Source organism: Nothoprocta perdicaria, unplaced genomic scaffold (genome assembly GCF_003342845.1).
Source record: "Nothoprocta perdicaria isolate Ctin4 unplaced genomic scaffold, notPer1 scaffold_9, whole genome shotgun sequence".
Taxonomy (NCBI): domain Eukaryota; kingdom Metazoa; phylum Chordata; class Aves; order Tinamiformes; family Tinamidae; genus Nothoprocta; species Nothoprocta perdicaria.
Window position 1 is genome coordinate 3,220,433 of NW_020456198.1, and position 13,692 is coordinate 3,234,124.

Consider the following 13,692-nt stretch of genomic DNA (forward strand, 5'->3'; position numbering starts at 1 on the left):
GCCGAGCACGGCGAGTTCCCGTACGCGGGCGCGGCGGCGCCGGGGGCCGGCGAGGCGGCGCTGAGCGAGGGCGAGCTGCTGCTCGAGGTGCAGGGCGTGCGCGTGTCCGGCCTGCCGCGCTACGACGTGCTCGAGGTGATCCGCGCCTGCAAGGACCCCATCGCCGTCAAGGCCGTCAGACAAGGTGCGAGGGCTCGGGGATGCGGAGTGGTGGTGGTGGGGGGGGGTCGGTTCGGTTCGGCTCGCTCCGCGCTGCGCCGCGGGCAACTTGGCTCCTGCGCGCGAAGTTTTGGGCACCGCGGCATCAGCGCGGCCGCCAGCGGGGCACCCCTGGGTGCTGCGCGCCTCGAGGAGGGCGTGTATACTGTATCTGTGTACTCTTATTATATATATGCATGCATGTATATGTGCTGGTATGCATAGCCACGTTACAGCGCGGAACGAGCCCGCAGGAGACTTTCCGCACTTGGAAGTTTTGGGGGAGGGCGGGGGGACTCGCAGGGATGTCCCCAAGGCGGGGAAGGGGGTTCGGGATACGGAGCCTGTGCAGAGGTGGCGGGAGCGGTGTGCGGAGCTGCGGGAAAAGCTGGGAAGAATCATCCCGTGTGGGGCTGTAGAGAAAACGAACAAAAATCCCTCCCAAAAACCCTGCTGCTTCCAGCGCCCAGCGGTGCGGAGCAGGTTGGCGCAGCAGGCCTGGCTCGTGGCTCCGTACTTTCCAGGGCAGGACTCGGAGGGTGCCAGGAAACTGTTCGTGTTGCGACAGCTGCGAAGGTGATTTGGCCGGGCAGGATAAACAGGAATGTGCCGCAACACCTGTAGGTGCGGGTGGCGGAGCCGCGCGCCCCCGGGTCAGCGGAGCTGCAGGAAGCGCGGGAAATTTCCTTTGGGATCCTGCGGGAGAGCGTGCAGGGAGGCTGTGGTTGTGTGGACACGTCCGCGTCCCCGGCGACGGGGGTTTCCCAGGGAGATGATGGTCTACCCGCGTGTTTCCATCCCGGCCGCTCGCTGGAGACGCAAACGTTAAAGGGCTGTTTTAACTCTGTTGCTTGGCTTTTGGGCAGGTTGGCAGGACGGTCCCTGGGAGCCTTGTCCGCTATCCTGAGTTAGGAGCCGCTCCGGAGACACTTGTTTCCCGTCGCAGGAGCTCCCCCGTTGGAGTCAATCACCGCACTGGTGTCCGGCTCTGTCATCCGCTCCCTTCTCCCAGGGGTGCCAGCAGCTCCAAATTGCCCCGAGTCTCACGTATCCAAACGACACTACTTCTTATTAACGTGGAAACCCTCAGTCGCTAGAATTACTCCAGCAAGCTGTGCTGAAGTCCAAGGAAAATAGCTTGCTTTAATCAAATGCCTGTTTTCCCTGCTGCATTTTCTCTGCTTCGCTGGAAAGCAGGGAGTGAAACGGATGAAAATCTGCTGATTTTCATTGCCCAGGAGGGGAGGGAGGGAGTAAAATATAGAAAAGCATGAGGAAATTAGGCAGGTCTTTTGCATGCTGATTGCTTTAGCAGAAGTTTTAGCACGCAAAGGATGCTACAAAGGGATCAGTGTTGTGGGAGAAGAAAGGTGGGTGAGAGATGAGCGATTTGTGCTGCAACTTTGTTGTTGAAAATGGTAGTTAGCTCAAAACTTGTGGGAATACAGCTGAAAATGACTGAATTTAAGGGTGAATGTGTCTCAGCTCCAGGATGAAGTCTCTGGTCAGAATGAGTCAGAGTTGGGTTTTTTTCTCATAGTAGTTGGGTTCACCTGGGACTCGGGAGAAGAAGGTTAAAAGCCCTTTATGGAGCCAGGGCAGGAACTTGAACCTTGGACCTTCCTCCTGTAGGAGTGAGAACCAAGCCCCTGGCTACTATGAGATCATATTTTCCTGTTTTTTTTTTTTTTTTTTTTAACTTGTTATGAGAATGGAATATAGAATAGGGCTTTTTCTTTTGTTAATTACTGAATATTTTTGTGGTTTACAAAGCCATTCCTCGTGCCTCTCTTAATGATAGCCTGGCATCTGTGTGGTGTCCTGCGCAGAGCAAGGAGCTCCCTCGTGGATCAGGATCGCGTGTGTAGGAGAGGAGAGTGTTTTAATTAAAATGCATTACGTCTGTGTTGATTAAAAATCTCATTAGAGGGATGACAATTATCATTCAGCGGCAGGTGTGTGGTAGTAGAGCAGACAGCAAAGGGATGAGAAGATGGGCTTGTAAACATAACTTTAACCATACGGTCTCTTCCAGTTCTTAGAGCCTAATGAACTGGTGCTGAAGTGCTGTGGAAATCTTAGCCTGGAAACGTATAAGTTTTATAGGCTTGTCTACTTTGTATGACATTTACAAGGTTGGAAAAACAGGAAATTTACTATAAATAAGTCAGTCATCTGTGAGCATGAACGGGGAAAATAACTGTTCTGGCCTTGCAGTTAGCAGAAGACCAGGGACTAAGATGTGAAACAAAGGTTGAATAAGTTATGCACATGCTCTACCATTAAACTAAGGTTTATAGGTTTACAGGTCCAAATACAATATTTTTTCTTGCTTTTTTAGCTTGAATAGGTTCTTATGCAGTACAAAAATGGGGAACCTATATGAATTTGCCTAGTTAGAATAACAGTATTTAGTGCTGTTCACTTGGGATTTCTTGATCCATCCTTTATCGTGTGAGAAAGAGTAAGGAAAAGTAAAGAACTTTAACAAAGTTTTCTTTTCTTTTAGCCATGACTAGCTTGTTTGGTATCATAATTGGAAAAAAAAAAAAGCCATTATTATTGACTGATTTGTGGGGGAAGAAAGAGAAGAAGAATCTACTATCACTTATTTGAGTAACTTTTCAAAGTGTCAAACATGTGAAAAAAACATTATTTTAGTTAAAACCTAGTGCTTTTATGACTGTTTCCATCTCACCTTTATGCCTAAGCCCTGGTCAATTTGACTATTAGCTCCTGCAGAGTTAATAAACATGGTTTTATAATTGCTTAGTTAAAGAGTGTAGAGCTTATGCACTGGAGTATAGGAGCAGTGGCAGCAGATCTTGTGTAAAGCTTATGTTGCCTTAGTTAATTAGTTAATATTGTAGCTTCCTAGAATTTACGTGGTGTTTTTCTAAGATGCTTATTTGAATAAATCAGGAATAGGAAGGGAGTATTTAAATCAGGTGTACGGCTTCTCCTTACTTACCCAGCTTAAGTTACCAGCCCGGTACAAGCAAAGTTTATTGCGGTCTTCCTCGCAAGGGAAGAATGAAGACTGTGTCTATGACAAGCAGTTTGTGTTTTGTTTAGGAAGATATTTGTTTGCCTCCTTGCCACCTCAGTGCAAGGTGCACAGGTGCAGAGAGATCTTGTGATTATGGTCTGGTCTCTTTTTTGCTCTCCGATTAGGTGATCTGTGCCAAATCAAGCCAAACCAGTTTGGTAAGGAGAACTGTCAAAGCTGGCGTTCTCATACACTTGCTTTTAAATTGCCTTTCGGTTCTCTCAGCTCAATGCTTTACTTAGAAAGCATCTTGCAGAATCCCAAGGCCAAAGTGATCGCTGCCCTTATGTCATGGGCACTGGTTTCTGGTCCATAGTCCTCCGAAACTGGTGCGATCCCACAGGAGGGAGGACTGCTCTTAATCCCCGTAAAAGGCAAATAGCAGCAGGCATGATCCCAAACAGAAACCATCACTGTTTACCATCTCCTATCAGGTGTGTTAGTTTCTTTTCAAACATTAACTTGACCCTAGGATGAATTCTAACAAGCAGGTACAGTGACTGCAGTTCAGTGTCAGGCTGGCATTTGAAGTATGAGCCTACCCTGAAATGTTGGAATCAGTTTTACCTATTGAGTATCTTCAACTTTGCCTACGTGGAATGAAAGCTCTTGCCATCCCCGAGTTTGGAGACCTTCATGCATGTTAGATTTTTTTTTTTTTTTTTTTTTTTTCAGGGCTGGTTTTCAGGGACCTGCTTCAGTTTTCAGGGGCCTTCAGTTTTTGACCTGTTGGGATGAGCACTAGGCAAGGCTACTAAAAATGTAAAATAAAAGAAGACAGATTCTGTTTTTTTCAGGAAAAAATATATCTTCTATATATCTTCTTCTTCTAATATATCATCACATATTGGTAATCTCTTTTTTCTCTGAAGTAGTATTGTATTTAGTAATCGTGAGATGTGTATGTTGGTATATGGAGATAGCTCTTTTAGGAAAACCTTATCTGTACTCTGCCTGATTTCACAATGTGGCTCTTGTCAGGCTTTAGAAGGGGATCCTGTTTGTGGCCAACAGCTGCCTGTTCCTTTGCTGCCTCTAAAGAACAGTAGTTAGCACCCCAGAGCCAAAGTGTCACATCTTTCATTAAAAACAAATCAAGAAATAATGTGATCCTATTAAAGGGATGAAAGTGGATTATGCTCCCCACAATAAGGCTAATCTCTGTACCCTTTGTGAGGCCCTTCCAGGCTTTATGGCTGCTCAGACCACAGCACAATTAAATGACAATTATAGGCTCATTACGAGCAATGGTTCAAGATTATTGCCGAAGTAGATGTTAACACCACTTGTATTGGTTTTTTTTCTTTTTATTTTAAACCCTGTTTCAACTTCTGTGTTAGTAAATTATTGAGCTGCTCATATGATATTTGATTCATCTGTTATGTATCTTGTTAGACATTTAGAAATGTCTTTTAGCAGATTTGACAGTCAAAGCATCACTAGCTCACTGTGTGTCTGTGTTTGGGGTTTCTCATCTTTCTCTGGTGACTTCTTGGGTCATTTTTTACTGTTTCTATATCTATCTATTCGATGCTCGCAATGCTACTCTTCTTATACCTCCCCAAAGATAGCTATGCTATACTGCTCGTGAGACACTATACATTAAAAAAAGGCAAGGGTATAATACTGAAGACCTCTGTTGATTACCTAACCCACTGCCACAAATTTCAGTTTATTTCCATTACTGTAGTCCAGATACTTTCTTTCCTCTCTTCAAGGTTTTTCTACATGTTCTGTCACTTTCACTGAAGTTCATAAAATCAAGACATGCAGCTCTTTGACTCTTGCAGGTAACAGCTAAGAAAAGCATGAAATATTGGTTCTATATGAGCTAGTGCTGGGAATTTATAGAAGCAGTATTAATAGTTGAGAGGAAAAGTTAGCTGAATGCAGGGATCTTTACTGCGGTCAGCCACTATTTGCAGAGCGGGTACTTGGACCCTTCTGGTGTATCTGAACACTTTCCAGCAGGGTTTATGAAATCTTGGGACAGCAGAAAAACAGGTTGTCTTGATCCGAATTTCTGCAGACATTTGTCCTAACTCACTGTGAAAAACTTTAAGCCTTCCAGAAAGTGAGTATTATGTGACCTTTCTGCATGAAGGGCAGAAGGATGGATTGTCCCCGCTATGGCACATGAAGATCTGTGCTCCTGTAACCCCGTCACTGGAGGCACTGGTTGCAGACAAGGAGGACAGCAGCTTTTTGGCACTGAGTGACAGAGCTGCTGAATGCGCAAGCCCGTCTGCAGAAGAAACACCATTTTCACCACTCATCATTTTCTCAGCCTTGACACTTGCTGTTTTGTTTGTTCTCGCGCTGCGATTTAGTCTTGCACAACTTGGCTGCTTGTCTTGAAATTTGGGGTTCTCTGCAGTTTTCATATGTTGGGGAACAAGCCTGGGCTATCAGCCAGGATTTGCTTCCTATTGCTCTGATAGAGACCCATAAGAGGCTGCCTAGAAAGCTGCCAACCTGCTCTAGAGAGGGACTGATCAGGTATGTTGGCACATTTGGAGAGGGAATTTTAAGTTACTATCCTTTTGGATTTTTTTTCTTTCTTTTTGCTGTATCTTTTTCTAATGGACAGGATAGGTAGACCAGAATCCTCCTTGGTCCTGTAGGAGCTGCGTGGCTCAGGGTAGCTGGAATATTTTTGCCTAGATCCATGTGCCGGTTTCCAAAGGTCAGATCCGCCATCCGTCTCCATGCAGTGACATTTCCAACAGTTTCCAGAGCTCCTCTGCTGCTGTGGACTGGAATGATGGCCCTGTGCTCTGCCTCTGGTGTGATTTATGCTGTGCTGTTTTGTGTTACTGATATTGTTATGAACCTACATACGTAAAAACATACATACTGTGTGTATATATATATTTTTCTTTTTAATTGTTCCTGGTAGACCTTGTGGAAACAAAATAGTTTTTTCTTCAGATCCTGATGCTTTATGTTTTTGTGGACTTGGCTTTTGACTGAGAACAGCTTCTGCTTTTTGTATTTGAGAGGGCTTGCATCATAACTCAAGAGAAAAATAACTTAATATTCGTTGCGCTCCACTGAGTGTCCTTTCTTAGATGACACAGTATTGCCTATTACAGGTTGTGAAAATAATGCAAAGACTTGGTAAAGGAACAAAGCTCCCCCCTCTGCCCAATGAATCCCCCCAAAAAAACTAAAAAAATGAAACTATTTGATTTTACTTGCAGAGGGGAACGGATGGGCCTGCAGTTGCAAGGCCTTTGACTTGGGCTGGTTTTGTGTGGTTTGCTAATTCTTGACGAAAGCGCACATTGTCTTGGGCTACACAGCTGTAATTTGGGAATCCTAAACTTAGTGCCTTGGTGTAATTAGGTTAGGAAAAGACTGACTTTTTCTTTCATCATATCTTTAATTACAGTGTTTTTTTTTTTTCCTTAAGAAAACCTCAACTCTGTGTTTTTCATTTAGTTATTAACAGAAAAGCCTTTGAAAAAGAGGCTGCCTAAAACCCAGCCACTCCCTCAGCATAAACAAAGTTGAGCAGATCCTGTGCTCTTTCCAAAATCTTTGATGTTCAACTTCTGCCATTCCAGCAGTGCAGATCCTGCCTTACATAGGTATTAGTCCGAAGTCAAGCCTTGCTTTAGGATGTGTGTTGTGCACAAGAGGGAGGGATGTTATCTCTGCAAAAGCTCAAGTGGGAAGGCAAGCAAGGTGCCTCTGGAGCACATGTACCAAGGGCTTTCCTTAAAAATAGCAGGGAATATGTTTGTCCCTCTCCTTTGCCAAAGGTTCGTGCAGAATTAGCAGTTGGAGCTGCTGGGATTCATGGGAATGCTCTTGGGGCTTGTGGCTACAGAAGAAGAAACTGGCTGGTGCTGGGTGGATTTGGGATATTGTTGCATCCCAGGCAAATCCATCCCAGTTGGTGCTGGTGTTGGAACCTGTGGGAATCACTGGGACCAGCTGTCCCTCTGGGCTGGGCTTAAGCTGAATCTGGTATTGCCCAGACCCTCCCCATCCCTCTCCCTTTCCTAAGGGCACAAGAGGGATTAGTTTGATGCAAAACAAACAGCAGTGTCTCTCTGTCCTCCCTAGTAAGCCTTTTTTCTTGAACAATGAAGTGTGTAATAGAGAATATTTTGTTACTTCACACCATTTTGTGATTGAAATAGCAGCAGGCTGTGTACATGTGGGAACGCTATGGGGGCTTAGAAGTAGGGACCCCTACGAATCACCGGTTCTATTATTTTTATGTTGAATCAGAAAGTTGTTTGATTGTTTTTATTATTATTTATTTATTTTGATTAAGTCATCTTCTTCTGCTACGCTGGCAAACTGCGTTTGTTTTGTGTGCAAATATTCGACTTGCCCAGCAAGAGAATGTGGTGCTTTATAGACTTTCTGTATAGTCTGTGCGACTTGGACTCTTCATCACCTGCCATCTGCTGCTGTTAATTAGGTCTTTTTTCAAACGGAATCTGACCTGGAAAGTGTGTTTCTGTGCTTTCCCTTGCTAGATTGTCTCATTTTCCAAAGGAAACGTGGGTAGGTGAAGAGTATCAATCACTGGCCTCATTTCACACTTTGTTTTGGTCCAAATTTAGCGACTCTCTGCACAAAACCTCGTAAGGTTTGACTTGTGAGAGATGCTGGGTGAGGTTTTACATCTGCCTCTAGCTCATCAGGAGAGAGTGGCAGAAACATCCTGCAGCACCCATCAAAATACTTAGATTTCTTTCATGAGGCTCCTAGTGCATGTGGCTTATATATTAAGGTGTTGCTGAGATTTATATTTTCAATTTTTGCTCCTGCAAAGAGTTCCAGACTCCTTTCTTTTCTCCTTTCTTTTTCCCACCCCTTTTCAGTGCAAACTGAGCAGCCCATGTACTCCTGTGTCTCCAGCAGTTCAGGCTTTGGCCCAACCAGTGCTTGGAGTTTGATGCTAAGTATTTTGCTATCTTGTGCTCTTGAAAAGCTGAAAATAGTTTATTTAAAAAATATTATGGCTGAGGAAAATGTTACCTGTCTGCTACTGTGTCAGGAGAACCCTTCAAAACCTCTTGTGTGCCATCCAGAGCTGTTCTTGTGGTGCTGCTTGTCCTGCAAAGCATCTGCAGGACTGTGCCCATCCTGAAAGACAGCCCATGTATGAGGCTACCCTACCTTGAACCATCCTGGCTTCATGAGCAGTGTCACTGTCCTACTGGAATTGTCCCCACCAGGGTGGTTTATAGGAGAAATGGGCAAGGAGAGGTCCCCAAAAGGCTCCAGGTGATGCTTGAGGAGGAGGAAGCAGGGATGAAGATCAAATGGCCATAGCACAGGTGAGGACCTGCAGATCCTAGCCCCCTTTGGGTGCTCTGCTGTGGGTCTGCGTTTCTTCCCCGGCTCTCATCCGTGTGGGAATGCTGGGGAAGCAGGTGAATGGCTTTGCCCGCTTGAAATGTTGCATTCCTCCTATGTGTTTTTTATGGCACACTAGGAAAACATTTCAATTGCTGAGATTTTTATCTGCCAAAGAGACAACCTAGGGACTCTGTAATTATGTTTTTCTGCTGCAAATTTTCCAAGTGTAAATCCACAGGTTGATTTTTTGGAGGCGCCTAGCTATGTATTTTTTTTTCCCCTTGAGCAAAACAGTCTTTCTTAGGTAGCTCTGACCTCGGCTGGGACATCTCAGTTGCATCATGGACTCAAAAGCAAAGAGCTGGTGATTTGGCTCTACCAGAGAAATGGAGATAGCACGATAGATAGTCGTGGGGTTTGCTGTCACAGCTTGGCTGTAACACTAGCAATTACACTGTCGTTTACTGGAAATTGGAGCCACGATGGTTTGCTCCAGAGCTAGTTCGTCACAGTCAACCATTTACTTTATTTTTATTTTCAATATCTGTCTCAATTGCTATAATCTCTTCTGCGGTGGAAGCTCCCACGATGGGATCCTGCCTCTAAATGGGAGTGTGAAAGTTTTCCTGTGGTGCAATTAAACTGGCAGGGATAGTTGCATCAGCTCCACGGCTGGAGCAGTTTCAGATGATGCGTACAGCAACTCATTAGTTTATTTAAAAACAAACAAACAAAAAAATCCTCCTTCCAGAAAAGAGGGGGAAAAAAAAAAGGCAGGAAAAAAACCCCCCCACACAAAAATCTAAACCCGATGCTTCTGTAGAGCCTCTGTAAGCAGAAAGGTTAAGAACTTTGCTGTAAGGAGGTCGGGACCTTTCTGGCCCTGTTGCAGACCAGGTTTTGATTGCTGCTTGCTGCAGGTGTCAGCCCCTTTCAGTGCACTTCCCTCCCTTCTTGTTCCATGGGTCCCTTCTTGGGCGTCTTCAAATTCCAGGACCTTCCCAGAAACTTCCCGTAGGGCCTCTGTCCACCTCTACATGACGTCCCAGGGATGCGAAACCTTCCTGGCAGTTCAGTGAGGAGACACAGGGCTTTGACACGGTCTCTGTTGGGCTGGTCTGTGATGTGTTTGCACCTGACGGCAGCGCTGCTGGGTGCCCTTACTGGCTGAATTTGCAGTGGAAATTGCAGAGAATATTGTGTGTTGAGCTGCTTGTCCTCAAAGCCTCTAATGTAGAAAAGACCTTAACTTTCTTATGCGTGTAGGAGCGTTGTCATGGATTGTGTTCAGGGGATTTTTCACCATGAAAACTGAATATTGCTGCAAGTTCCAGTTTAGCTGAGAGGAGGGTCTCGAACTCCACTCGCTTTTACATGGCTTTGAGCATCCATGACTTGTAATATCCAAGTGAGCTTTAAGTTGTGGCATTTAGAAACTTCAGAAATATTTTCTCTTACTTCTGTAGGTAAATGAGAGACATTCACACCTGCTAGCTCCCATGCACCCCACTTTGCTGCTTGAAAAGCCTAAAATTACAGAAGGGTATTTGCATTTTTTGCTCCGTTTCTGAACTCTGCATTTCCTCTTCATTAGTTACACCAAACTGTGGTGACCTTTTGAAGTGTTCCTGAGCAGCGACTTTATAAATATTCCTTTTCAAAGCAGCCTGAAAGAAGGAGTTTAAGCCCTGCGCACAGCCGCTCCGGTCGGAAGTTGTTTCCCTTGTCCAAATCTCTCGTTTGCTGCAGAGGCTCTATTGAGAATGACAAATTGCTTAAAGCAGTTTCCATGTTAGTCTTTAAAAAAATGCAGCTTCTTTCCATCTGAAACACGTGGAAGGCATTTGTGCACTTGCCTGAGTGTTCCTCTGTCCCTAGGCCTGCGCTCGGTGCCTTTAGACTACATAGAGTTTTCACATGCAGCTGCTTGAGTTCATTTTTTCTCCACTTTCTATTGGATGAGGATTTTATTTTGGTGCCTTAGCTGAGATGTTAAATGTCAAATATCTCCATGGTTCAGACTTTGGGGACCACAGGGGAAGAGAAGAGGATGTTCTCGAGTCCTTGCTTTTCAGAAGTGATGCTCAAAGTGGTCTGAAATCCATAATTTAAGCTGGGAAGTCTGCATCCACAGCCAAGTACTCGTGATATCCTTTAAAACACTCAAGCGCTGAGTGGTGTTAACACTTCAGAAATGACAGAAGGTCTTTTTTGCTTAAATGTTTTAAATTGCCTCACTGTGGTTGCCGCTTTAGCAGAACGACGTATTTGGGCAGGTACCGTATTAAAAGCAATATAGCTGCCTGTAATTGCTGTGTGCTGTAAAAGTAAAAATTGCTCGGTTGAAAGAGCTTTTTATTATTATTTTAAAAGAGGGATTTCAGGCCACGCGCTGTGCTCAGATGCCCTTGCAAGGAGCAGGATGCTGGCGTGCAACCTTTGGGGGCTGCTACCAAGCCTCCTCGCCGAGCTCCATGAGAAGAGGAGAAGGTCTCAGTGTGAAAGGGAACTGGGTGCCCTTAGCGTTGCTGAAGAAAGGTCAGGCTTTGGAAGTAAGATGGAAATTCTCTTTCCAGAGCCGCCGCACGTTGAAGCGAAGCTCTGGGTGCTCTTTCTTTTCCTGCCGTTTCCTGCGGGACCGGCAGCATCTTTGCCCCAAACTGCATCGGCCCCGGGCAAGGCGCCCGTCGCTGCGCCGAGGAGCCCGGGCTGCTCCAGAGGGGCCGGCCCCAAGGCAGGAGGGCATCTGAGGACGATGCAGAGGCACTTTCTGTAACTCCAAGGCACGTCATATCCTGGCACGTCTATTTTTGTGCCTTTTTTCCCTTTATTTTTTTTATTTGCTTTGAGCTCTTTACTCTCAGCATGTTTGGTCTGATGTGATATTTTGTCTTTTGTAGCTATTCGTTTGTTGCAATTTAACATTTTGTTACTGTGCCTGCTTTCTTTCTTTCTTTTTTTTTTATAGTACCAAGGGGAAAAAAATTGCAATATTTACAAATTTTCTAGGGTCTGGCTTTGCTTTTCTGCTTTCTTTCCATGAGTAGTTCAGGAAATTAAATTGCTGTTTGCTTTGCTGTAGGATGTATCATGCCAGACTGAGGTGAGCGGCTCTTTCAGTCCCGTTTCCTAGTGGAGATTCCATCAAAAAAAGAAAAAAAAAGCTATAATTTCACAATTGGAAGGCAGTTTTTGTCTAGATGTATGAAGGCTTTATATACCTTGTATTTGTTTTTCCTCTTTCCTCTTACCCCTCCCTTTTTCTTTTTTTTTTTTTTCCCCTTTAATATCTGATTATGCCCTCGGATATTCTTGTTATCCGCAGAAACGTCTGATCCGCTTCTGCCTCCTGCGTGGCTCCCTGAGATCTGGCATGAAATATTTTTTTAATGGCCACGGACCCTGCCCTGGCGGCGGCCGCGTGCCTGGCTAATGAGGTGGCATCAACCGCGGACCCCGCGGGTATCTGTTCCCAAACCAGATTCCTCCTGCATCTCAGCCGCCTGTGAGCTCCCTACTGGAATGTATCCGTGTCCTTTCTCTGCTTTTCCAACGTCCAGGATCGCAGCGAGCTGGAGCAGGTTCTCCTGAGTCCCTGCATTTCCGTGCTGGCAGTTAATGATTAACCTTTTTTCTTTAATAACAAAGCTGTGTTTGCTCGACAGCCCTTCTTCTTCTCTACACCCTAGTCGCATTCCAGATAAAATACAGCCTCTTCCCAGCAAAACACTGGAGTTAATATTGCACTTGAGGTATGCTAATAAAATTCCCCCTTGCTTGTACGAGGGGAATTGAATCTAACGCGTTTGTTTTTAATACCTCAGATCTAGGGAAGGCTCCAAAATGTAGGAGAAATCCCTGTAAAATGCAGGCCCAGCTCCTTGGCATAGGCACCTTGTCAGCACGAATTGTAGCAATGGGGCTCGGGAGGGTTTTGCTGTCAGAAACTTTTTTTTTTTTTTATTAAAACAGACAAAACAATGAGTTCTTATGTTTGAGACCATGATACTGCGGACAAGCACATGATCTGACTTGATCGAGGTATTTTCAAAGAAACTCTTCATCTGCAACCAGAAAGATGTGATTTCAAGGCATCTTCACTCCTCTTTGTGACCTGAAATGAGGTGTTGTGGTAATAAATACCTGGATACTTGAAAAATGTAGTTTTGGTGGATGCTTAGCCAGTTGGGAATGGGCCCATCAGGGTTGTGCTCCATTGCTGGTCTCTGATCTGTGCCTGGTGGGACCTCTCATTAAACCCACAGGTCTTGTCCTGGGTTTTCCCGGGACAACATTTTTTCTCCTGAACATCTTTTTGGCCAAAAATAATAACAAAAAAAAAAAAAAAAAAAAAAAAATCAGTGCTTATCACCAACATTGCGGGGAGCAAGAGCAGCAGTTTGGGTTGCTACCTTGGTTGCTATCGAAGGTCAGCAAGTGTAGATCTGTGTATTGTCCCCTCTAGGTTTGCTAGATCCTGGCACTTGCTCTGCTATTCGTCTTGCTCCTTCTAATGATACGGCACATTTCTGTCCCGCGCCGCACCGGGATGGGCCAAGAGCAGCTCCCAGAATTCACTATGGAAAACAACCTGTACCAGCAATTCATCATCTCGCTCCATGAGGATATTGTCTTGTTTTTCTCATGAGTGTGACTTCTATTTAGGTCATCTTGGCTTTCTGAGCTGTAGTGTGTGCACATGCATTACCTTAGGCTTTGAAGGCTTTTTTTTTCTCCTTTTTGACATTGATTTTTACTCTTCATAGTGTGTATTTCTTCAAGCGGTGGCAAGAGGGTTTTAAGTGGAGCAGGGAGATAAAGTATGAATTTCCCCTAACTCTATCCAGTAGCAGCAATGAATCTCTGGTAACTTCATGAAAGATTGTGGCTTTAAAGTTTATTACCTCTGCGTTACGAAACTCGGAGCTTGTTACACCGAGTGGAAGGCAGATTTTGCTGCAAAGTCTTGTTTTTATTAATCTGGCTTTTCCTTGAGCAGGGTAAAGTTTGATAGAAACTATCACGGAATTTGCCATGCGTGTTGTGCCTCCGCTCTGCACAACTTGGATGTGTCTGTGGATAACTGAATGATGCATGAAATAAGTGAAGCAACAAAATGC

The 13,692-nt window shown here is 44.9% G+C and overlaps 1 protein-coding gene across 1 annotated transcript in view; it reads left to right on the forward strand.

The window, feature by feature from the left end:
* MAGI1 (membrane associated guanylate kinase, WW and PDZ domain containing 1) overlaps positions 1-13,692 on the forward strand; it is a 264,046-nt gene that overhangs the window by 2,247 nt on the left and 248,107 nt on the right. The window contains exon 2 of the mRNA XM_026052605.1: positions 7-184. Coding sequence (XP_025908390.1) covers positions 7-184 — 178 coding nt within the window. The remainder of the gene's footprint in view (positions 1-6; positions 185-13,692) is intronic.